Source organism: Saccoglossus kowalevskii, chromosome 13, assembly GCF_978046115.1.
Source record: "Saccoglossus kowalevskii chromosome 13, keSacKowa6.1, whole genome shotgun sequence".
In the NCBI taxonomy this organism is placed as follows: Eukaryota; Metazoa; Hemichordata; class Enteropneusta; family Harrimaniidae; genus Saccoglossus; species Saccoglossus kowalevskii.
The window spans coordinates 23,728,492-23,753,178 of NC_140653.1; the positions used below are offsets into that span (position 1 = coordinate 23,728,492).

The 24,687-nt window shown below is 37.7% G+C and overlaps 2 protein-coding genes across 2 annotated transcripts in view; one reads left to right on the forward strand and one right to left on the reverse strand.

Annotated features, from left to right (window-relative positions):
* The window catches only part of LOC102805294 (endophilin-A2-like), a 43,735-nt gene extending 43,647 nt beyond the window's left edge, over positions 1-88 (reverse strand). Inside the window, exon 1 of the mRNA XM_085507090.1 lies at positions 5-88. The gene's annotated coding sequence lies outside the window, so the exon portion shown is untranslated. The remainder of the gene's footprint in view (positions 1-4) is intronic.
* On the forward strand, positions 64-23,141 carry LOC100377955 (uncharacterized). The gene is made up of 13 exons (XM_002730845.4): positions 64-277; positions 3,414-3,461; positions 5,107-5,825; positions 6,394-6,456; positions 6,653-6,894; positions 8,727-8,808; positions 13,611-13,814; positions 18,349-18,440; positions 18,837-19,047; positions 19,282-19,353; positions 20,154-20,255; positions 20,744-21,026; positions 22,090-23,141. Exons 1-13 carry the CDS (start codon positions 214-216, stop codon positions 23,139-23,141), a joined length of 3,234 nt encoding a protein of 1,077 aa, XP_002730891.1. The 5' UTR covers positions 64-213.
* Positions 23,142-24,687: the final 1,546 nt, after the last annotated feature.

The window sequence follows — 24,687 nt, forward strand, 5'->3', positions numbered from 1 at the left end:
GTACCTGGACTTTACTGCGCATGTTTAGATCGCGAGTTTTTCGAGATCTGCAGAAAATCGCGCAGATGACGAGAACGCAGACTGCCAATTGGTCACGTGTCTTGTTGATCCAATGAAATTTATTCTCCCATTCACTTCCCGCCAACTTCGAACATTTGGTATATTGGTCGTCCATTGATCAATATATTTGTAAAAAAAACTAAATCCAGAGCAATGTTGGGAGAACTGGTTGAAGATGGAACAATGGACATCAAGAAAAATATAGCGGATTCGAAGGGTAAGGCGATTGTATTGGTTAGAAAACCTATTCGATGGGAAGCGACCTCGACCTGCGAAGATCACTGCACAGTACAGTACTGGCCTGACGACAGCTGATCGATCGGACCAATACTTAAGTTTCGATACATTATAACGTACAGTTGTAAAATTGGTCATCTTTTCGTCGTTTGAATAATTCTCGAGGCGATTACACTCTTATGTTAACACCTAACATATCCATACTAACAGGTCTTGCAGAAAAAAAATGTACGTGTTACGGTGTATGTGATGAGGAAAGGGGTGTTATAATTTATAGACAATAGTGAATCGTGAAAAACATTATTCACGACCATTTTTTCGAAGGTGCTCGAAATTGCTTGATATTCCCACCAGTTTCAAAATTTGCTCTCCCTCTACTCCTCTTTGACAAAGCTTTTTAACAGTAAAAACATAGGTGTCAACCAATAATATCTGGAGATGTCAGATTTGGAAAAAAATATGCACAGTTGAAATTTATGAAGTTTTTTTTAAAAAAATAACGGAAAGTTCAAGAAACAATATCTTCATACAAAATAGAGGAAAGCGAAAATGTTACTCCAATATCCTCTTTGAAAAAAAAATTAGCTCAAAATTTTGTGCTGAGTTTTTAATGACAATTCCTTTACTGAAAGCAAATGCTGAAAGTCATCATTTATATTGTGTTATGTGACATAACCTAAAATTGCCCTACTCTAAACTTTTTTGGCCAAACATTTACAAATTCACACAAGATTTCAATAATAATACTGTGTATTTCATGAAGCCATACATATGTTTTATTGACATTTGTAAAATGTAACCCTGGATGATCCTCGCACTTCATTCAAATCCAAAGATGCTCTGTTTGCAGGTTTAATTCAGTCATTAATCAATTTTCAGCTATGCATCCTGAACGTGTGGTGATTGGTTTTCAACCATCATTTGAATTTTCTAAATATTGATATTAAATAAATTCATGCGTTCACAAAATGCATAGTACTGAATTATAAAAAAAAAATAGCCAAATTGAAAAAACTTTTCTGTAAACATCAAACATTAGTTTAGTTGAAGGGCAGTGGTCGTTATGCTGCGCATGTTAGACATTTGTGTTGATAAACATTGATTTTTCCACAATCCAATACACTATTCCAATGGAAATCACAAGTATGAGTTTTGACATGGGTGCGACTTGCACTAATTACCATCGCTGACTCCTTCAATATCTTCCAATCACCTAAGAAAATTAACTAATTTAATCTTGGTAACGTCTTGTTGATCTGCGCAATAGTCAAAGTCGCCATCTTTATTTATAATAGACTCTTATCTCGTGCATGACAACCACTGCCCTTTATCTAATTAGCAAGTGAAATAACGGGAGAGAAAAATTGAAAAACTTGATCTACTATACCACACAATTTTTTTTTTGGCCTGGTGAAATGTAGTTGACTGGTGATCATATGGATCTTGAAAAAAATCTTTAAATCAAAATACTCTCTCTCTTGTGAGCAAAGCTGGTACACAGACAGTGAGACACTTCAGATGCATTTTATGAATACAATCAAATTGGGAGCATTTTGGATGGGGTGAAACGAGGAGGCAAAATTTACAAATATTCATTCCTTTCCGACATGACAGCATATTCAGAGATGTAGTTTTCAAGAAAACGTGGACGACAATGAAACTAAATGCATTTCCTATTATTCTGCAGCTTTCACTTGCTGCATTTTTCCTTGTTAGCATTCACATTGTCAGTGTTCTATAATTATGGAGCTAAAATGTTTATCTCCCTGGTTACTGTACTGAAAAAGCTTATGGACCTAGAAAATTGTACATGTAAATTATTCATTCGATTGGTCGTACCTCAGTTCTTACAAAATGTGAACACAATTGGGTGGAGCTGATGTGCAAACATACATGTATGCTAAATCTGATCTTAGCCTATACGCGTCTGTTGCCTAAACACAACTAGCGTTCTTCCCACGGCATTATAGAGTAAGGGTTCCCAACTGTTTTGGATAAACAATAGATTCAATTTAGCAAAACAATGAATACAATAGAATTCATTAACATACTATATTGTTATGCAAATTGACCGATGCTGTATGCAATTTTTCTGGGGAGAACACCGACAACTATCGAGTAATGTCATTTACAATGAGTTGTTATATTTAAGCACATAGCATTTGCTCCGTTAGCTTGTTTGTCTTATACAATGCCCCTCCTAAACCTCACCCATTGGTGATGATTCAGCAGGTGGGCGATCTTTCGGTTACAAAATTTACATTGACAATTTATAAGTCACAGAAAATATCGAGCTCAGATCAAAGTTTTATTAATTCAATAGTCCAATTTAAGTTTTTCGTAGTCACTGAACCCTATAAATTTTTAAGTACTTGTACTATGAATGGTTAGATTCTGTTTGACAATGAGCTGTTATAACCTTGAAAAATGTTATAACACTTTTTCATTAATCAGTTTATCTCCTGAAAATCCTAATATCTGTTTCTTTAAAAAAACAAAAACAATTTTTTCACCGAAAGGCTCTGTGTTGTATTTTGTTGTGTTCAGCATCTAGTGCTTATTTGTAAATTGTCAAATACTACATGATTAGTTAACATCCAATTTGACCTACACAGTCAAAGGGTGAAGTTTTAGGTTAACTCTTACATGAAACAATCATGGTGGATATCATTCCACATAAAGTGTTTTTGGTTTTTTTATGATAAAAATAAATTTTACTGATATTGTACGCTAATAATAATCCCAAATAAGTTGCACATATAATCAATGATTTGTAACTTGATGACAAGCCTGTGAAATCGCATGACCAGTTTATACAACTGGAATGGTTTGCGACTAAAGCAGTGTAATTGTTTTGTTTTTTTTAACTTTTGCATACATTCATTCACCAACAAAACAATGCATATTATTACATTAAAACCACAGTATGTTTTGTTTTCACAAGGAATTTTTTTTTTCAACTGTCTGTTATAGCAATATTCATGCATCAAAAGAAGTCGTATTTAAATAGTCATCGTATAGTTTATTCATTTTTTGATTTTCATGTGCTTGTCTAAAAGTGAATTGTGTACAGAAATTTAACATTGCCTGAAACTTATTGTTTTTTTCATATATAGCAAAAAAAGATCCATTATGTTCACCGCCATGTAAAAAACTAAAACAAGGTAAGATGTATATCTACTTCATTATTACTGGGTTTTTTTCATACAATTTATAGCTGACTGACATTTTATTTGTCCCTGTTCGGACAGAGTCCGAAAACAGGGACTTGTAATTTGATTCCGTCCGGGGTTGTATTTCAGAATCCTTTTGTCGGATTCTGTTCATTCTTTGCATGTACTGAGTACTTTATGTGGGACATATGCACATGCAGTGATTTAGCGATTCGATTCAAAATGGCCAACTGGCAGCCATCTTGTTTTTTGAAAATGTTGTATTTTGGACATGCTTTGTCAGTTTTCATTCAAACTTGGTACATTGATTATACATGTTAGAATACATGTCCATGACCATTTCTTTAACAATTGGATCAAAGATGGCCGACTGGCAGGCATCTTGTTTGTTTGTTTAAATGTGGTATCTTGGACATGCTTTGTCAGTTTCAAATTTGGCACATACTTTATACATGTTAGAATACATGTCCATGACAATTTGTTTCAAAATCGGATCAAGAATGGCCGATTGACAGCCATCTGACTTTTTGGCCTTACTACTAAGATTTATGTACCATTTTCATTCGTATTTGGCACATACATCATAAGAACAAAGATGGCCGAATAACGGCTTTTTTTTTATTTGTGGCCATATCACTATATCTCTGTCACCAATGTATCATTTTCATTGATATTTAGCATGTCATACATGTCAATTCAATTTGCAATTTGTTCATATTTGGCCGACTGGCGGCCATCTTGTTTGTTTAAAATGTGATAATTTGGACATGCTTTCACATGTGATCTAGGTTTTTCTTTGCTATGTCTTAAATCAGAGGGGTCTTCACGCAACACATGTTCGAATTTGATGTAAAATAAACAATCTATTGTGTACGCCACTTGGGACTCAAGTTTCAAGGACAACCCCTCCACTTTAATATGACAAGCATAAAGAAAACTATCATAAATTTAATGGGGATTATGTCATTTTCAATGACTTGTTGATAATTGTCTAGTCTTCTAGAAATTAAGATTAATTTATATAATTCGCATAACATGTCACTGCATAATTATAATAAAAATTGTTATTCGCTTACAAAACTATTATTGCACAAAAACTTTTGGTTTCCAGCAATTTATAAATTCATTCAAAAACTTCAACTACACAAACGTGAATGGTTATTGGTCGAGCGATGAGAACTGCAACTATGTGGTGACAAGTTATAGGTAGAGGCAGTGGGAACTGCAACTACAGAAATAATGACAGCATGGTTGTACCTGGCTGGTGGTAGACCACAACTACGCATGAATGGTTACTGAAATGTTAGTAATAAAAACACTCGAAAAATGAAAAATACACTTAGCCCCTTTTGGTATTTATCTTGGGGAATAAATGAGCCCAAATGATGTGATATAAAATATCACAGAAAATCATGTTCAAATACTTGTGGGCTCCTCAGTTTAAAAATGGTAGGCAAGGATGATTTCATAATAGATAATTTCTTTTTCACTGTGAGATCCTGTATCATACATGAAATCAAAGATCAAAACAGGAAAACCTATATAGCACTGTAGTAATGTCAAACAATCAATCTCCAATTAAGAGTGGTATTCTGTCTATAATTATGCTAATTCAGTGCTTTCTTATTTATTGTAGCTCGTCTTCCTTTCAAACCCCTTGATGCCAAATCACCAACACCTAGTAACAAACAGTGCAAAAAGCGAAAACTATCGGGTAGCGATAAATCTATGCAATCCCCCAAAAATGCCAAATTAAGTACTGAAGCAACTCCAAGTATTGTCACGGAACACAAGAGTATTAATGACAGACTAGCAGCTTTCAAATATCAGGGACCAGCAGATGGTGAAAATGAAGTATCTTCTAGCTCAGAATCGGAGAAACTGAAGAGTGCTGGTAAAGCAGTCGACAAACAAAAAGGTCATAAACTAACGTTAGATGCCTTTGTTCAGAGACCTCAACAGTCTCAGGTTTCTACTTCTGATGGGTTAGAAACAATTGAACTTAATGATTCGGATGAAGATGATTCAGGGAGGACTAGTGTTAAAATTCAGTTTGTTGTCGATAATGATAAAGAGCATGCCAGTGAACATATTGATGCAAGTATTGAAGCTGTCATCTCAAAAGCAAGAAAATCAGTAGATTCCATTTCAAGCCAGGATGGTGACTCGGAAATGGATGTCAGCCAAGAAAAGGTTTCACATGATGACAGTTTAGTTCTGATTTATAGTACAGAGAGTACTGATAGCGAAGAAGATGAAAAGGATGTTAAAGATAATTTGACAAGTCCAAAAGTGATGAATCATAAAAATCAAGTTAACTCGACACCAAAGAACATGATAATGTCATCTAAAAAGGTAAAAACTGTATCACACATCATTAACAGTAATACAGAGCTTAACCTTTTCAACACCAGACTTGCCCACATTTTTCAGAATTGTTTTCTTATATTCTTCAATATTTCTGGAATGAACTTTAATTTTGGAGCCAACAGACAAAATTTGAATAAATTTTTCAGTTTTTACTTGAAAAATTTGGTCATTTTTGTTCCAATCTTCTGAAGGAAAATGCATAAACTGGACTATTTTGTGAATTTGTTATGAAAAGAGTGACCTGTTGATAAAAAGGTGAAAAACACAACTGCCCTATATAATAAGCAAATTCTCTGTGTGCGTAAGCAAGATAACCCCTATGGATTTGGGGTCCCTTTGCTAAATATACTGACATCCCTAAACATTCTACGATATTCATAACATATAAAAACAATTTTGTATTGCTCTCTGGGTCAAGATTGACATTCCACATCATCAATAGTGATTTGGCAACCCCGGTGTCATCAGTAGATCATAGGTTCATGTAAAATTATAGGAATTGGCATGATTTTTATGACCAACAATATTTTACTGCTTTCTTTTTTAATCTCAGACTCCATTACGAGCTAAATCCTTACAGAAATCAGCAGAGAAAGATAGGATAAAAGAGGAAAAAGTAAGTAGTAGAATATTTTCTTGATCTAAACTTAAACATTCTTTGACTTAACTTGCATTTGGTCGACACAAATACAAAACAGTTTACATATGCCGGTTAGTTTTTGTGATTTACTGTATTGTAACTGCTGACTATTTTGCCTGAATCCTAAATGGCCACTCATTCTATATGTGTAATGTACATGTACTATCTATAGGCAAAAGAACGGTTAGAACAACTAAGAATCAAAGAACAAGAAAAAGCTGAAAAGCAGAGACTAAAAGAAGAAATCAAGAGAGCGAAAGAAAAGGAGCGTGAAGAAACCAGGAAGCAGAAACAAATTGAAAAAGAGAAGAAAGAACAGGAAAAAAGAGAGAAAAAAGAAAAAGAGGAACAAGAACGATTAGAAAAATTAAAAGCAAAGGAAGAGGAGAGAAGAAAAAAACAAGAACTTGTAGAGTAAGTGAAAACTGTCGCAATATTAGTGTATGTTCTACTATAAATGCATTAATTATTCACTGGGTTTTAATTTTGCTTTGTAAAACAGCAATGGAAGTCATTGTTTCTCAACCTAGTGAATATACACAAAATATCAAAATAGTGAAAATAAATTGTTCTAAAGCACATACTGAACAGAAACATATGATATAGAGATAGGTAGAAGTTGAATATCTAAATATTTTGAGGTTTTTACATCCCTAAATATTCTTAGCATGTTTGTTTTGACTTTGCATTCAATTGTTTTATATCATATCAAAAGTACCACTATATTTTTTCGGGGTGTTCAAATATAAAATTAAATTGAACCTTGTGATTACAGAATAATTATGTTAAAGTATAGAATGTTAATGCAAATATTTTCTATTTTAGTAATATTTCTAAATTCATGCAGTTCATGCAACCTGATTAAAAATTATATTCACAAAGAAACATACGGTAGTCAACAAATCAACTGTCTCTGGGCAACATCTCCACTGTTTTTAAGAACAGCTTAGTCAATAATTTGTATATGGACAATGTCTCATGATATTCAGCCATATTTTCGCGAGTTATATGGATAAAAGAAAAATTGAAGTAGAAAAAAAGTGTATCCTGTATTTGATTTTTTACCATTCCATAAAATTGAAAATCGAAACAAAACATTGAAGGGATAGTAGTATATTCTCGAATAAACTGATAAGAAGATTAGCAGTTTTCATGTCTTTATTTTGACACTGGCTGAACTAGCTTGCATTGTAATTGGCAGACCCACTGCAACATTCAAACCTGTCTGTCTATGTTTCGTATCATAAAGATATATTCAATTATCTAGTTTTAGCGAATATTTCTCTAATTTTTGAAAAAATATTATATAAAATAATATTTTTGACTTATTAAAAGCTACCAGCTTAATTGCTTTGATACTTGCCATGAGTCGTGAGGTTTGTGATAGGACAGAGGTATTTCAACTGTTTGTTGAGTTAATTAAATCTTTAGTCAGTGGTAACATGATTGTGTTTAAAGATATCAATGAAGAGAAAGTGTTGGAAACAGATTCCTAAAGAAATAAAAAGTTTAACTATACCATAATTATCTGGGTAAGAGCCGATGCCCTGGCAAATGCCCACCCCTCAATTTTGATGCAATAAAGAAATTTAGGTCATATGTAATAAAAAAAAAAACTAAAAAAAGAAATGTTTTTTGTTGGTTGTATTAACAGTTGACTTCTTTGCAGTCTGTTGTGATTCTGATAAAAATTCTTGTCAATTGTCAAAATAATTGTCAATTGCAGCTCGTTCACCTTTGTTTACGTAATTTACCGTTAAAATCCCAATATAAATTGCAGTTTATATTACAATGTATCAATTTTAAAATTGGGATCAAAAGCTCAAGTTCGGGTGCAGTTTCTATTACGTAAATATTGCTATCATTAAATGGACGTGGTCATTTTTTCCCACAAAACAAGCAATACAATCTCTTAAATAGACGTCACTCTAATCAGGGAAGAGTTGCGAATTTGCAGGGAATGTTCGGCATAGGCCCACCCTATTCTTTGGCAATTTTCCATATTTAAGACCCTGGGCTCTTATCCAGATAAATACGGTAGTTTCGGTATTTTTTGTCAATAACTTGTTGACTGTTAATGATTGGTTGAATTGCTAGAGGTTATAAAAAAAAAACTTTAACAACAATGGGCTAAAAAAATCAATTAATACAATGATTGTTATTTTGTGGATTGGTCAGGCAGGCTGCAACAGGGTGGTTTTTCAAGCCCAAATGAATTCCTAAACTTCTGCATTCTTTATCTGTAGTGCCAAAACTGAGGAAAAAAGAAAAAAAGAGGATGATAGGAAGAAACAGGAAGATGAAAAAAAGAAAATCGAAGAAGAGAAGGTGCATATTTTTAGTCCCTGAAATTCACTACGTTCAATTACCCATCATAGACTCCGGTCAGTCAAAATGACTATTTTGAACTGTAGGCATTAATCAGCGATTCTGCCGGTGACGGAGAGATAGAATCCAGGTCAGGGGAAACCCCATGACCTCAAGATTCTTTTACCTTTTACGTCACGAATCCACGTGACCAAGGCCACCTAGCAGCGCCACGGTAGTCCATCACTCTGAATTTCTCTCCGCCTCGAGTGGAGATGAAATCTAGCGAGCTCTGCTGGATCGCCTGCTTTTTTTTTCCTGTCTGGATTTATAGCTTGGGTTGTTGCCGCTGCACGGCATCCGACATTGTAGCTGGTAGGATAAGTTTTCCTTGTCATTTTTACTCTCGTGTCATTTTCCCCTTTGTGTGTAGTATTTTTCACAACAAAGAAACTAAAATCCGGTGCCACTACGTAACCAGTTGGTTTTCATGGCGGCACCTTTTACAACTGTAAATTGTTTCCCTCATGCATGTCGTCTTTTATTTTTAATGTATTTAGAAATATATAGATGTAATGACAGCACCAGGGCTCGCTGCCGTTTTCTTTCCGGTCTCCTCGTGTTTCGAGTCGACCGTGCAGTGGTTATATTCAGAATCTACCAGCATAGAACCTGCATCCGAGATACTTTGTCGTAGCTACGTGCGGGTTTCGGGGTTTTTGCGTGAAAGCGTGTTTTTTTCACTGGAGTTCTGAGGCCCGAGATTTTCTGTCAGAGCCATGAAAATCGCTTAGACTGACCGCGTCACAGCAAGGTCGCGCGTCCAGTCAACAAATCGGTTAAAGTGAGTTGCGTGTTTTGCATGAGTGGAAAGTCCTTACGCTCGGCTACCGGTACTTCATGTACCGGGACGTCGAGTAAGAGGCCCGACAGTGGAGGTACCGATATTTTTCTCGGTCCCCCGCTGATCGGAGGGCATCCTCACAGTCTGTTTTTTCAGGCGGTGTTTTACCCGATTTTACCGGTTGTAGCGAGGCTGTGCCCCTGGAGGCTTTCCTCCTATGGGGCCCGTTGCGGGTCTCTTTGTGGACCCTTCCTCGCACGGCGCCGGGTTTGCCTCCGACTTGATGGCTTTGGTCGAAGGACTGTCGGGGCAATTGCGTCCCCTCGGTGGGCAAGCAGGAAGAGACACGAAAGCATGTTTGCATTCAAACACGTCTCTTCCGGGGAACTATTTTGGGGGGTGGCCGAGGCTCAGGCTAATTGCACCGGTCCTTCTCTGGATCCTCGGGCACTGAATGCCAACGGGGTGCTGGCAGCCAAGTCTCCGATCTCGGGGCAGGGCTTTCAGGGCAGGGCACACGTTGACACCCCCCACTTTCAGCCAGCTAGGGTTCATCACGCGGTAATGGTACAACGGTAACGAATTTATCCTTGTGTCTGGTCGCCGCTGTGGGTTTTGACTCCTTTCTTACCGACCCACAGGCGTCCCCAGAGGCAACCTACCCTGTCATGAGACGCACAGTCGAACACGCTCCCTCTCACATATTTAAAGTGAAAGGAGACGCAGTTCGCTCGCGTCAGATACAGCCGGTACTCAGGGCGGTCGCCTCAGAGTTTTCCATCTGTATGACTCGGTGAGCCATGCTTTTGGGGTGAGGCGGAGTATCATCGATCCCAGTGATACGATGTATATACCCCCACCCTTGATCCTAAAGCAACCACCTAAGGTTGCTTCAACGCTTATGGGATCACGGGCGTCTGGATCCAAAGCAACCCCGTCGGCACGTCTCTCCCTGTCCGCCTGAGTGCGGAGTGGGGCGCAGAGCACGTAAACGATGTTGATGAGCGGCGTTGGTCAGCCGAGGAGGATGTAATGCTTAAGGCCCCCGGGTGGGGGTAACATTTGGCAACACTTCCCACTGGACCAAATGCTACCCGGTCGGTGTGGTTTCGGGATCAGACCCCATAGCGTGGGATGAGACCAAAACGCCCCCAACCGGATTCCAAGGCTCCTTCGCCCAGACCCCGGTACAACGAATTTGGCAAACAGGGCAAAGGGGGATAGCACGTGAGTGAGTGGCCAGGTCACAACTTAGTGACTACTTCAGGCCTTGGGGAACTCACCTCATTGGGGAAGGGAGCACCCCTCCTTGCAACTGCCGAACACATGGCCACATATCCCTGTCATACACAGATTGCGCCGGTGTAGTCCGGTTCGGAGACAGCGGGTGACCGATCCCTGGACCTATTCAGGTGGTGCCATCCGTTTACGGGATACCGCTGAAATCTCCATTTCCCCCCGTCAGTGTCTCCCCTGTTGGGCACTGCCAGGGGACTCCTGCAAGGCGGAAGCAATCAGACAGGAAGTAGCAGTTTGCTGGGGAAAGACGCCATGCACAGGGTACATCAGCCGGAACTAAGGCCAGGCTTCTACCCAAATGTGTTCGTAGTACCAAATCTACAAGTGGCAGGCGTCCAGTTTTGCACCTAGGCAAACTGAATCAGTACGTACTCCTCGATCGGTTCCACATGGTGACACCATTCAGGGTTCTTCTCTCCATCCACCATTTTGACTGGCTAGCCCTGCTAGACTTAAGCGGGGCCTACCTGCACGTACCGATGCACCCAGCGAGTTGCCATCTCCTTCGAATCGCCCAGCTGGGCCAAGTATTCAAATTTTGGGTGCCCCCTGTTCGGGTTAGGCACAGCGCCCTACGTGTTCACCAGAATGATGAAACAGGTAGTGCTGCTGCTTCACCAGATGTCAGTACGTCTCAATCCGTACCCAGACTTCTGGTTACCAACAACCCGGGCAAGGGGTAATAGCCAAACGCGTCAGGCTAATACGGGATTTACTTCACCAGTTGGGCTCGTTAGTAAATCGACAAGTCCCACCTCGACCCAACGTGCAGTTGGTGTCCCTGGGCGTGAAGTTTTGACACAGAGGTAAGCTTGCTTAGCTATTTCAAGCGTATTGCTTAGCGCTAAGCAGCCTAGCCGAATGCCTAGTCAGCATTCCCTTGGTGTCCCTCCGTGAACTAATGTGTTTAATCAAAATGATGACCCCGGTTCAAAGGGTCGTTCACCAGGCCGCACTACGCAGCCGCCCGGTATAACGCTTGTTATAACGCCAAGCTCTCCTATGGGAACTAGATAGGCGGGTTTCGATCTCGGACCAAGTGAAGGAAGCCCTGCCCTGGTGGTCGTCACTGGCCAACCTCGGACAGGGGAGCCCCTTGGCCCGCTCACCGCAGGTATGACTCTGGTAACAAATACCTCCCCCCAGGGTTGGGGAGCGCATCTATTGGGCCAACAAGCCCAAGAATATGGCCCCCGCATTAGTTTCGGGACTACCATATCAACCGGCTCGAACTGAGAGCAGTGTACTTAGCACTACCACGCTTTCTACCCGTAGTTTGAGACCACTGAGTCCTGCTCCGCACAGGCAATGCAGCGGTGGTCTCCATCAAGAAGGAGGGGGGGACGCATTCCCCATCGTTGTCAGTCCTAGCGGAGCAAAATCCTCATTTGGTGCCTGGAATACAATGTGGAGCTAACTGCACACCTTCCAGGGATGAAGAGCAGTCTGGCGACACCCTTTCAGGGCGGCTCAGTCTCCAGAACACCGAGTGGCTGATACCCCAGTGGGTATCCTCCAGGCGGTTTCGGCCGTGGGACGGTCCAAGGTTGGACCGTTTTGTTGCACCCCGGAACGCCAAGCTCTCACGTACGTAACACTCCTGCTGACTCCTGGGCCAGGGTCGCTTTGCTAGCCCCGTGGACCCACTTAGTTGTGTACACCTTTGACAGGTGCACACCCGCATATTATCATGGGTTACACCCAATTGGCCAAGCAAGGCCTAGTTTCCACTTCTGTTGGAAATGCTAGTCGAAGCGCCAGCAGTGCTTCCGGACTTACCGGACCTGCCGTCCCAACCAGACGGCGCACTACCAACGAGCCCAGCAGGTATCACTTACACGCATAGAGGCACTCAGTAAATCCGCACATACAAAAGCCTTATCTGAGCGGGCTGTCAACGTCCCGGCCAGGGCGAACAGGGATTCCACCAATGTGACCTACATTTCTAGGCTGCAAGCATACACTGATTGGTGTTGCGAAAGGGAGATTGATCAATACCATCTCTCTATTGGCCAGGTAGCAGGCTTCTTTGTCCACCTGTTTGACGAAGTGGCTTTGTCCTACGCAGCGAGCGTCCTATTATTAGGAGACTATTTACTGCTTTCCAGACGCCAAGACCCCATACAAGGGAGCCGCCCAACTGGGACTAGTCGGCTGTGTTGTCTGCTCTAAGCAGACCGCCCTTTGAGCCTCTCCAATCAGCACCACTCAAATTTTTGACGTGGAAAATAGTCTTCCTACTGGCCCTTGCCTCAGGAAGGCGCCGGTCAGAGCTAGACGCGCACTGTCCTTCGCGGACGGTTGTGCCGCGTTTATGGACGATCAAGTTGTACTAAAGACACGAATCGGGTTTCTCAGGAGGCAACAGTACTGTTGACTTCTCCCTTCACTGGACACTTATTTAAGTTGATTTGCAAACAAACAGAGCTTGCAACATGATTAGCTATTCATAAAAGATGTTTTTTTTTACTTTTCATATAATACAGTAGTCACACAATGAGGCAGTTCATATTTGTCTCAGTGTATCATTAATTTTTTACAGACACCTGTACAAAATGCTTGGACAAAAGCCAGGCAGGAAACTCAATGGCTTTCTTGATTTTTATGTTGGGCAACATAAACACCTGCAAAACATAATATATAACATGTCATTTGTAAATATACCTTTATTTTCTCATAGATAAAAAAGGAGCAGAAGGTTAAGAACTCTTTTAAAAGTTTTTTCAGTAAAGTTGAGTCAACACCGAAACCAACTCAGGTCAAATCTCTGGGTCCATTCATGGTTTTTCAACAGAAGAAGGACATGGTACTTGCACCTAGGTGCCGAACAGATTCTTTTCATGGTGATCGTATGAAAGAGTTTGATAGACACTTTGCAGAGCAGGTCAGTTGAGTATTTTATCTAGTGAAAAGATTCAGTTTTAAAGATTGGGTTTGTTTTTAAACATCAATGTATTGTGGATGCCATGACATGCCATGAAAGAATTTTACAATAAGGTGTATTAATGAAAGATTAAATAGAACATTTGCAAATATTTGCAAGATTTGATGACGTGATACTAAACAATTTACGCCACAAAAAAAAACTAAAAAGATGTACCGCTCTTTTTCGCTCTTGTCTCTTGTAGTCTTTTACGCATGCTATTGATAAAATGATAAAGAACTGTTGTTTTTAGGAACTTCGGAAGAACACGCCAAAACGTCAGGCTCGAGTAATCTCCACGACGGAGAGTCCACTTACCTTTTCTCCCCGTAAACCGTCTTCTCCTTTGGTTCCCTGTTGAGAAAATTAGGTAAAGTTTGAACTTTATAGCTCTATAAGTTCGTCATTTTCAAACTACGATTGATCTGTTAACTCATTGATGGTTCTCATTTTTACGTCTCTTTTCTTGTGGAGGTATGATGACACATATCAAAGGACAAAACCTGTCATAAGGCCTAAAAAAAAAGTGGTGTGTTTCCGGTAACCCGACCCTACCTAAAAATACGTCCTGATCCTAATTTTTTTTTCAACATATACAAGATTTTAATTTATTACACAGTTTAAATTTTAAAAAAAACTTGCTATTTGATGATGACGTTTCGTCTCGTCCCGACTTCCGATGGTGTTTGGAAATGTGTGGTCGATGATGCGTCTTTTAGCCAATCAGCGATCGCATACCACATCACGTGCCACCATTTTACCTATTTTTAGATTCCAAAATGGCCGCCTCCAGTGCAAGTGCGGCCTTCGTTTGTGCGTTAAAAAATGTATGTTCAAAGCACAATGTTCGGACATCGAGGTCGTTTATTTCTCTTACAACTGAAACTTTTGATGATTTAGAAGATTTGTACGCATGTACGGGACAATCGTTCTGTGAGTTTGCGTTAGCAGAGAACGAACATGGGCCGTGAACAAAAATCGGAAACACGGACTCGATGTTCAAATCGCCCGTGCCGAGCGTTGTCAATTCATTTGGGACTAAATTCATAAAGTTCACTTGTGTCCCTGAGCCGAACAGCACGATGTGTTCGGGACTTGATAAATGCACAGAACCCGCATCGCCAGAGACGAAAAATCCATTCTAAGTACTGATGTCTGCTTCGACTAAGAAAAAGTCTCTACCATTGATCAAAACCTCAAAGTACGTGTATAAACTATGGCGCTCTTATAAATAACGTTCGGTATTTATTTTTTACCTGTATTCAGGAAATATAAATGAGTTACTTTTAATTTGTAACTGAATTTGACAATCCATTAAATTTTAATATAAAGTGCCTACAAATTATTTTGTCCAATTATAAGAGTAAGTAGGCTTCGTTATTCCGGGAATTTGACGTATTTATGTGTACCTATATATATTTGCAAACTTTATTTTAATGGAAAAACGGTGTGTTTTATAGCAATAAATGTTATAGTCTTTTTTTTAATTGATTTTATACAACTGTAAAAAAATTAGAATAGCATAATTATATATTTTTTATATCCTAAAAACAACACACTTGCAAGTTGTAGGTCAATTTAATATTTGTTTACAGTTCGGACGTGAAGAATGCAGCAGGTATACATTTTGTATCAAGGAAAGATGAGCTGCATGCACCAGTGAAGGGTATCTCCCATGCTGCACGAGACCCTATAAATAAATGAACATTGAACATGGAAACTTGAATAAAACTTGAACATCTTTGAAACTTGTCTTTTTTCACATTCTATTTAGTTGGCCTCAGTTGAACTAGATATCAACAATTGTCCTCAATGGCTGTTTTTGAATTCTGAGATCAACAAGATCCATTGAGTATGATACTTGATATCTTGGTTGTGTCATTAATTTGAAACTACAAATGTAACTAATATCAGTTGCCCATGTGAGCAATTTTGACCAATATAAAGATTTATCATCTCAAAATATATTCATGCTAATTATATTTTTTCAGCAAATTGTATTTCAACTTGTCGAAATTGTTTGAATGCAAAAAAGAAAAGATTAATAAAAAAAAAGAAATCTGACCTACCCTACCTATTTTTTTCTAGCTCGTTACCTGAAACACGCCTTTTTTTTTTAGGCCTAACGATTCTAGATGTAAAATACATTCCACCTTCAAATCATATGTTTAATTTTCAAACGCAGATTTATGAATTAAGTACCATTCGTGTATTAAGTGTTTAACTTAATATAAAACGTGCAAATGTGCCCCAAAAAACATAGCCGAAACGGAGTAAAAGAGATATTTTTTTTTTAAATAAAAGATTAATAAATATGTTATATTAAATATGTTGAACTTATGAATCGAATTCACGGAAGGAAAAACATTCGTACTCAACATGAAAGTACACGATGTCAATCGAGCCACATCGATGTAGTTTTTGCTTAAAGCCTATCAAAGCTAATGAACACGTTCTTGACGAATCATTAAAGCCACAGGACGATGTACGACGACATTGAATCAATCAGTTTGCAGTAACAGTGAGCGGCCATCTTTTTTTAGTCCCCGTTCGGACGAAATCAGAAAACGGGGACTTATAATTCGGTCTTCGTTCGTCCGGAGTCATATCTCAGAATCCCTTGGACCGATTCCGTTCATTCTTTGCATGTTCCGAGTACTTTATGTGGGACATATGCAGATGCAGTGGTTTACCGATTCGATTCAAAATGGCCGACTGGCAGCCATCTTGTTTTTTTGAAAATGTTGTATTTTGGACATGCTTTGTCAGTTTTTATTCAAACTTGGTACATAGATTATACATATTAGGATACATGTCCATGATGATTTATTTCACAATTGGATCAAAGATGGCCGACTGGCAGCCATCTTGTTTTTTAAAAATGTCGTATTTTGGACATGCTTTGTCAGTTTTCATTCAAATATTAGTACATAGATCATACATGTTAGGATACATGTCCCCGACCGTCCGTGAGTTCCTGAGTATGTCCGTCCAACCATCCGTGTGTTGGTCTGTCCGTGCGTCAGTCTATCCAACGTCATATTTCAGAATCCTGTGGACCGATTCCGTTCATTCTTTGCATGTGCCTAGTACCTTATGTTGGACATATGCACATGCAGTGGTTTAGCGATTCGATTCAAAATGGCCGACTGGCAGCCATCTTGTTTTTTGAAAATGTTGTATGTTGGACATGCTTTGTCAGTTTTCATTCAAATTTGGCACATATATGTACTTTATACATGTTAGGATGCATGTCCATGACGATTTATTTCGCAATTGGATCAAAGATGGTCGACTGGCAGGCATCTTGTTTTTGTTTTTTTATGCGGTATCTTGGACATGCTCTGTCAGTTTTCATTCAAAATTGGCACATACATGTACTTTATACATGTTAGGATGCATGTCCATGACAATTTGTTTCAAAATTTGGTCAAGGATGGCCGATTGACAGCCATCTGACTTTTTGGCCTTACTACTATATTTCCACAATTTATGTACCATTTTCGTTCGTATTTGGCACAGACATCATACATATCAGTGTGTTTCATAATCAGATCAAAGATGGCTGAATAACGGCTGTTTTTATTTTGGCCATATTACTATGACAAGAAACGCGTGTTTTGATGTAAATAAACAATCTGTTGGAACTCAAGTTTCAAGGACACGCTCGCGACAACCCCTCCGCTTTAATATGACAAGCACAAAGAGAACTTAACGGGGACTGTGTCATTTTCAATGACTTGATTTTTTTATTTAATAAATGTGATACCATTGAATTTACATCATATGAAGTCAAATATATCCAAGCAATAATTTTACAAATTAGAAATCAAATATGAATTCCATGGAGAATTTAATATTTGGATTTGAAATATATAACAATTCGAAACATTTTCAAAATCCATGACTGGCAATTGGAAAATTGTCTTGGTCTGCAGTTGTTTCCTTGATGGTCGCTAAGGCTGACCTGATGAGATTCCTGATAAAATAATCTCATTGTGCTTCTTAGTGTACATTCAAATGAACAAAAAATTTAGCTTTGTTACTGCAAATTAATTCAGCAGTTCTGAGATAAAAAAAAAAATAGATTTACCCTGGATAATACTGCAAAAATTAACCACCCGTATGATAATGAATCTCTGACAGCACTTCTGTCAATCAAAAGCAAAGCAAAGTCAAGTAATTACCAAATATCTTGCTCACTGACTGTCCAAATAATTCTCAGAACTGTTGTTACACTCCTTCACATTCTGCATCATTTTAAAATATTCAAATTGTTGCAGCTTGATGATAAATACTGTAAATATTTTCATTTTTGTGATTTCAGGATTTATGACAAAATTTGATTCAAGTCACTTCATGTCTTGGGACTCCGGAAAAATTTTCATTGTAACAAAATTTTGTGATTTACACTGACTCACAAAATTTGTGAAGATTTGTTTTTCATAAAATGAAAACTGTTTATAGTACCAAATTTCATATTTCCTTTTTTCAGAATTCAACAATTGCATACTTACATGACATCAAGAGTGGTAAACATAAACCAGGGAAATCTGGAAGAACTCTCATTCAGAGAAAAGTACAAAGGCAAGATAATATATTATAAGTACCTGTTCAAATAAAATCAAAAACTTGGAACTTATCATTGTCAATGACATGTTCCCTATATTTTACATGCAACTATTCAGAAACAGGTTGAAATAAAAAGGGCACAACAAACATTTTAGTGATGCACCAGTGTCAATTCCACAACAGAAGGAAGTGTTGTACCCCAGAGATATTTAAACATGTACATTTTAATATAAAGACTTGACAAATTTTACATAACACTTGAATTTAGTCTTAATTAGCCTAGATGGTAAAACATCTTTGCTTATGGGAGAACACTGATTGGGGTCAGATTTTACTTGCACAGCAGGTCAGTTATCAGTGCTTTCATCATCAGCTGCTGCTTACTCGCAAACTGCATTTGTACTCTATTAGTGAGAAGACTGTGTCCATGGAAACAGATGACATCCAAGTTATTGAAGAGTTGTCCAGTAAACCAAGTGAGAAAAAGAAAGTCAATGAAAAAGTTTATAGGATGAAAGGGAAGTTGTTCCAGTTTCATGAAAACCACAGACCGGCTTATTGGGGATCATTTGGGAAGAAATCTAATATTGTGAAGCCAAGGAAACCACTTGCTAAAGACGAGGTATGTGTGAATGGGTAAATACTTGTACAGTGTTGTAAACAATATCATTTTGTTATAACATTTTTTTTTCTAGATCTATGCTTGAAAAAATAAATTAGCTTATTGGACAATGTTTTTATCACCTCCCAAGTGTCTTTGTTGTGCAGATAAGCATACTGTTTTCTTGTGTAAAAATAATAATTTGATCAACTTCATTGTTCTTTGTGAGTTTTCAATGCATAATTTTTCTTACAGGAAATTTTAGATTATGAAGTTGACAGTGATGATGAATGGGAGGAGCCTGGAGAGAGTTTATCACATTCAGAGGTATGGTAGTTACTGTCCATGGTTCAATGCATTATCCAATATTATACATTATATTTTACCAGTGTGTCATGCCTGTAAATGCTCAATTGTGATTGGTTAAGAAGTGGTTTTAATTTATGCAAGCCACTCTAAATTACTAACATGTAATTACTAGTATGTTTAGAAGTAGGCCCCAAACGTAAATATCACAGTAAGGTTAAATTCTTTTGTCAACTGAAATCATCAAACACGTTATTTTATGCAGCGGCTTTGGAAGTACAGTGAGTGTACTGTGCTAATCAAACGTTTTTTTTGAAATTATGACGATTATATCATTACCGCTAGCATAAAACTACTCGAATAAACACACTGACCCCGAGATAAAGTGTGAATATCCACCACTGCTCTGTGTATCTATACTCGATGTACGCTAGTTCCAGGGCCCATTTCTTTTAACCAGTTATTTCTGTGTCTGTGAATAACAATCAACGATTATACCACTTGATTTTGAAAATGTCACACCATATACACACTTGCTATTGCTGGTTATTCTTTAATTATATTGTACCGTATACTATCCACCCTCACACATAATTTGTGACTTAAAATTTGGTAAATTAGTTGAGTATAATACATTCTATTGCACATTGCCTGTTGAAAGCCTCTATTATATGTACACATGATAACCAAAAATTTTATTTTTTTAAATGCATCTTATTTTGACCAGAAACCTGTGTTCTTATGTATGATTTGTAATGTTGCAAATAAAAAATGCTTCCTGATAGAACAAATATTGAATTGTGTACACTTGTATTTTGTAGGGTGAAGATGATAACAATGAAGGAAGTGATGATAGTGGTGATGATGATGGATTTTTTGTTCCTCATGGATATTTATCAGAAAATGAGGGTTGTGATGAAGAGGTAAAGATCTCTATGAAAATATATTCTGATTTTTGACCTAATCGGTAAACTGTATTGGGTTTGTTGTGCATAATTCATTTATATCCTGATTTTGTTTTTAATCACCATCATAAGATGGTTTTCATTCATTGTTAGACCACACTCTCAACATTTTCTGTGTGGACTTTTCAGGGGTGGTGAAGAAAATTTCTGTGTATAATGCCACTAAATTACTTGACCAATGATGATTAAAAAAAGACATAAAATGGGAAAATGCAGCTGGAAGAACTATAAATTGTATAAAATCAGATCTCTTTTTTTTTTTATGTATGCCAATCCCCTGATTTTAGCAAAATGATATTAGCAAAATGATTTTAGCAAAATGATATTCCATGATCTTTCAAACCATCCTTGAAAAATACATTTTGAAATTTTATAAGTAGCAATTTTGTGGAGTAAATTAACCATACAATGTATGGTTTTCAATTATGTTTTTGACTCATTTACAGGCTGATGACCTGGAATCGTTCAAAGTCAAAAGAGCAGCCAAGGCTACTCAGTGGGAGGCAGAATTGAGACGTCAAACGCAACCCAAAGAACCAGTTATAATTGGATGCATCTGGGCAGGTGAAAAAACTCATGAAAAATTAGAAAAGTTTAAAATACTGTCTTTCGTTTCTGTACCCGTACCTACCAGCTTCACTATGAAGACGACAGGAGAAAGTATTGACTTTGGATCGGAGTCGCTTTCCAGGAGTACAACAAGTAATAAGAAACCAGTGCCAAAGGAAGGTAAGATGAGTAGCATTTTTGTTCACGTCAGTGTATATTTGTTGGTGAATCCTTTTGAACAATTATGATGATATCCCATAATTCAAAGATGTCTGTCATCTGATGGTGGAAAGTTTTTATCCTGGTATATTCATCTTCGCTAGCCAAGGTCTAAGTTTATTCGGCCAAGCCTCTAAACAGACCTTGGCAGAACGACCATCAAATATGCTTATTCTAACAGTGCCCCTAGTAGTCGGTTGCGGCTAATTATTGTCTGATCAGTTCGCGTGTTACAAATCCCTCTTTGGCATTTCATTTTAAACAAAATGGCGGTGCCCATGAATCGTGATATTTGTGATGATAAAATTGCAAAAGTTTCCGGTGTTGGTGCTCTCAAGCCTCATCAGGTACAGGCAATCAATGCAGTTTTGTGTGGGAAGGATGCCGACAAAAACAGGAAGTGGAATTTTGTTTTTTAATTTGGTACGTCCAAGCACATTGGGCGCCTTGTTTCAAGGCGCGCCCAATCAGATCTTACTGCTTAAGATACGCAATTACCCTATGTGATCCCGCACGGTATTGTGTAGAAGTCGAAGACACGGGACCGCGCGAGTAGGACGATGGGTATATTGAAAACAATAAACTATACATATTACTGCAAATAACTTCAGTGTATAAATATCTGACCGTTGGAAAACAAATACCGTTTTTTCTTTCACACACCTTTGTTATACAAATTTTTGCAATCATTAATTGAGCAAGTTTAGTGTACAAAAAATGCCATGCACCATCCTGTTACGAGAGTGAGATGAAAAAGTGTAGTATTGTATGTTCAAGTTAATATGTGTATCTGAAATCAAGTCCATTATTAAAATATTTTTATTTTGTTACTGATTTGTAAAATCTCATACATACATTTTATGGATGTGTGCTTCTAAAATCACATATCACATTTACAGCAATGGTTGGCTACTGAAAAAAATTGAAAGATGTATGTTTTTAGTAAATAAGGTTTCTTCCTTTGTTTTTCTCAATTCAATTTCAATGAGCACTTTAATTTGTTTTCTAATTTCTTTATTTATAGCACTCCCTGATCTTATCAGCCTTATCCATGGCAATCGGAGTGGTATCAAAGTTCTAATCAAAGAGTTCCGTGAACATTGGAATAAAAAAGTCAATGCTGGTGATGGTGAGGACACTGAAGTTATCACCAAACCTGATGAATCAAATTTGAAGAAAGACCCAATGATCGAAACTCTCTCAACTCCGACAAGAAGTCGTCCTGGTACACCAGTCGAAAGTAGACCATCAACACCACTGGAGCAACAATTTATTGATCAGAGTCAAGATTACATTATCTCAAAACGTCAGTTAGATATTAAGATTAATGCCATTGCTGTGAGAGAGAAGAGAGCTGGTTGTAAGAATGTCTGTTGGTACGTCCATCAAAATATACTTGAGGAATATAAACTAACTGAACTTCCCATTCCTAATCAGTGGAATTACGTTACTAAAACACCTAAACATGCAATTCCTGTAGGTGATGTTTTTGCTTTAAATGAAGAGACTGTGAAGCCAGTCTCGGGGAAAGCTATTCCCAACATCATGCAGTTTGCTAAACCAGTGTCCCCATCAAGTCTTTTTGAGAAAGCTAAAATAGACGAAGTGACACCAAAAACAAACAAAAACACGATACTCAGTGCTTTCCAGAATCAGACTTGTAAAGTCAGCTTGCAAAGTGACCCCGGATATACTGCAGACTCAGAGAGTGATGATGATGATGACGATGATGATGACTGCTTTATGGTTGATGAAAATGACAAGAGTCCAGCAATTGACAAATCTTTATCCACTAGCAACGTCGAGTCTCCAAAAGGACAACTGACTCTACTGTCGATGCTCAAATCTCCAACTGCTGATCTAAGCAGGTCCGCAAATCCAGACAAATCAAGTGTTAAATCTGTTTCTGCTGTTTGTCCACAAAACATAACTGTATCAACAAATAGTTTGTCTGTTCAACATGTAAAAAATACACAAGAGATTACAGCAAACAGTGCAGAGTCTACCACTGATATTTCAGTGCGTATATCACGGGAAAATAAGAAAAAAGAAACTGAAATTGGGATTATTGATTGATCTACCCCGGTAGTAGGACAGTTGGGTATTCACATTTATAAATTATACTATAGTAATACTAACACTATATTGTTTAAATGCCCATGTCATTTACCATAAGTTCATCAAGATTACACTGGTAAACAATCCAAACTGTACACGGCAAAGACGAGTGGTAATCTTCATCTGGCGCCAAAAGACATGGGTCTTAAATGGTCACACAATGTAAATCCACATCACTACTACGTTGCCTTTGAACTGAATTTTTTGTTTCTGTAATTTCCTTGCTTTTCGTAATTCTATCGTAAAGTTCTTTTTTTGTTGCAATTTCTTGATTTCAACACCTTGATATTGTAAAATAAAATATGCAGATTTACATTATTGTAAACATTTCAAACATTTAAATCCAGATTAATTTTGTGTGCTACACTTCTTTTTCCTGCCAAGCTTTCCTCTGTTCTCTTCATTCACAAAACTTTTTTACATAACAGTGTAATGAGTATGGTTTGATGTGTGCCTTCATCTGAACCCGAAATCTTAATGATGAATTGCCATATAATAGTAAAGAGACATCTATGATTGGTTGAATTGCACAATGATCTTGTATGCATATGTAAATTTAAGCATTTAAATTAGAACCAAAGACTATGATAGTTTAATCAAGGCATACCAGACCATGACCAGTGTTCAATCCAACTTTGATTATATTGTGTTACATCTACATGCTCAAAGTTAGGCATAAAATTAGGTTATTACGAAGATACCTCAAAGTATGCACAAAGACAGTACAGCGGCAGTATCGACCGACGCGCAGCGGATGTCGATGCGACAGCGTGCTGTCTGAGTGCATACTTTGAGGTATCTACGTAATAACCTTATTATTATACATCTTTTCCCTTCAAGGATACATCATGGAAATGCCGAAATCCAAAAAGTTTAGAACAGAATCAGCGAACTTCTTTGTATGGAGTTCGGTCAAATCCTGGTGGCAGCCACGTTTGTTTTTATTATTAGAGAACGCTTACGCGCCTAATCATTCCATATTTGGAATTCGCATTTCCAAATATAGTAGTATGAAAATACCCCGTAAAATACCGCAAAATTACGGCACCTGTAACTTATGGCGTTACGGTGACAGATGTATAGTAATAATATTTACAAATCATTTTTTGCTTTACAATACCATTCATGAACTTTTTCTCAGTGATAATGACACCCAAACAGTTACTGATATAGCTTTGCTGTATGTTAAATGTAAATAATTCCAGATTTTCACATGTGATCTTCAATAGATTTCTTAGAATGTATATAGAAATTATTTTATGTTAAGTGTTTTCGCATCCATTTAACTCTTGAAATACCTGTAAAAAATGATCATGTGGCAGTATTGAATCTTTGATATTGGCTCAATAAAATGGTAGTCTATAATAATGAAGAGTTATTCACCTCATACAAGATATATAAATTCCTATATTGTGGCATGACTATAGATTGACTGCCCTCGTTATCAGCAATACCACTTCTATGTTTAATATATATCCTTTATTACACAGTTAATAAAATAACG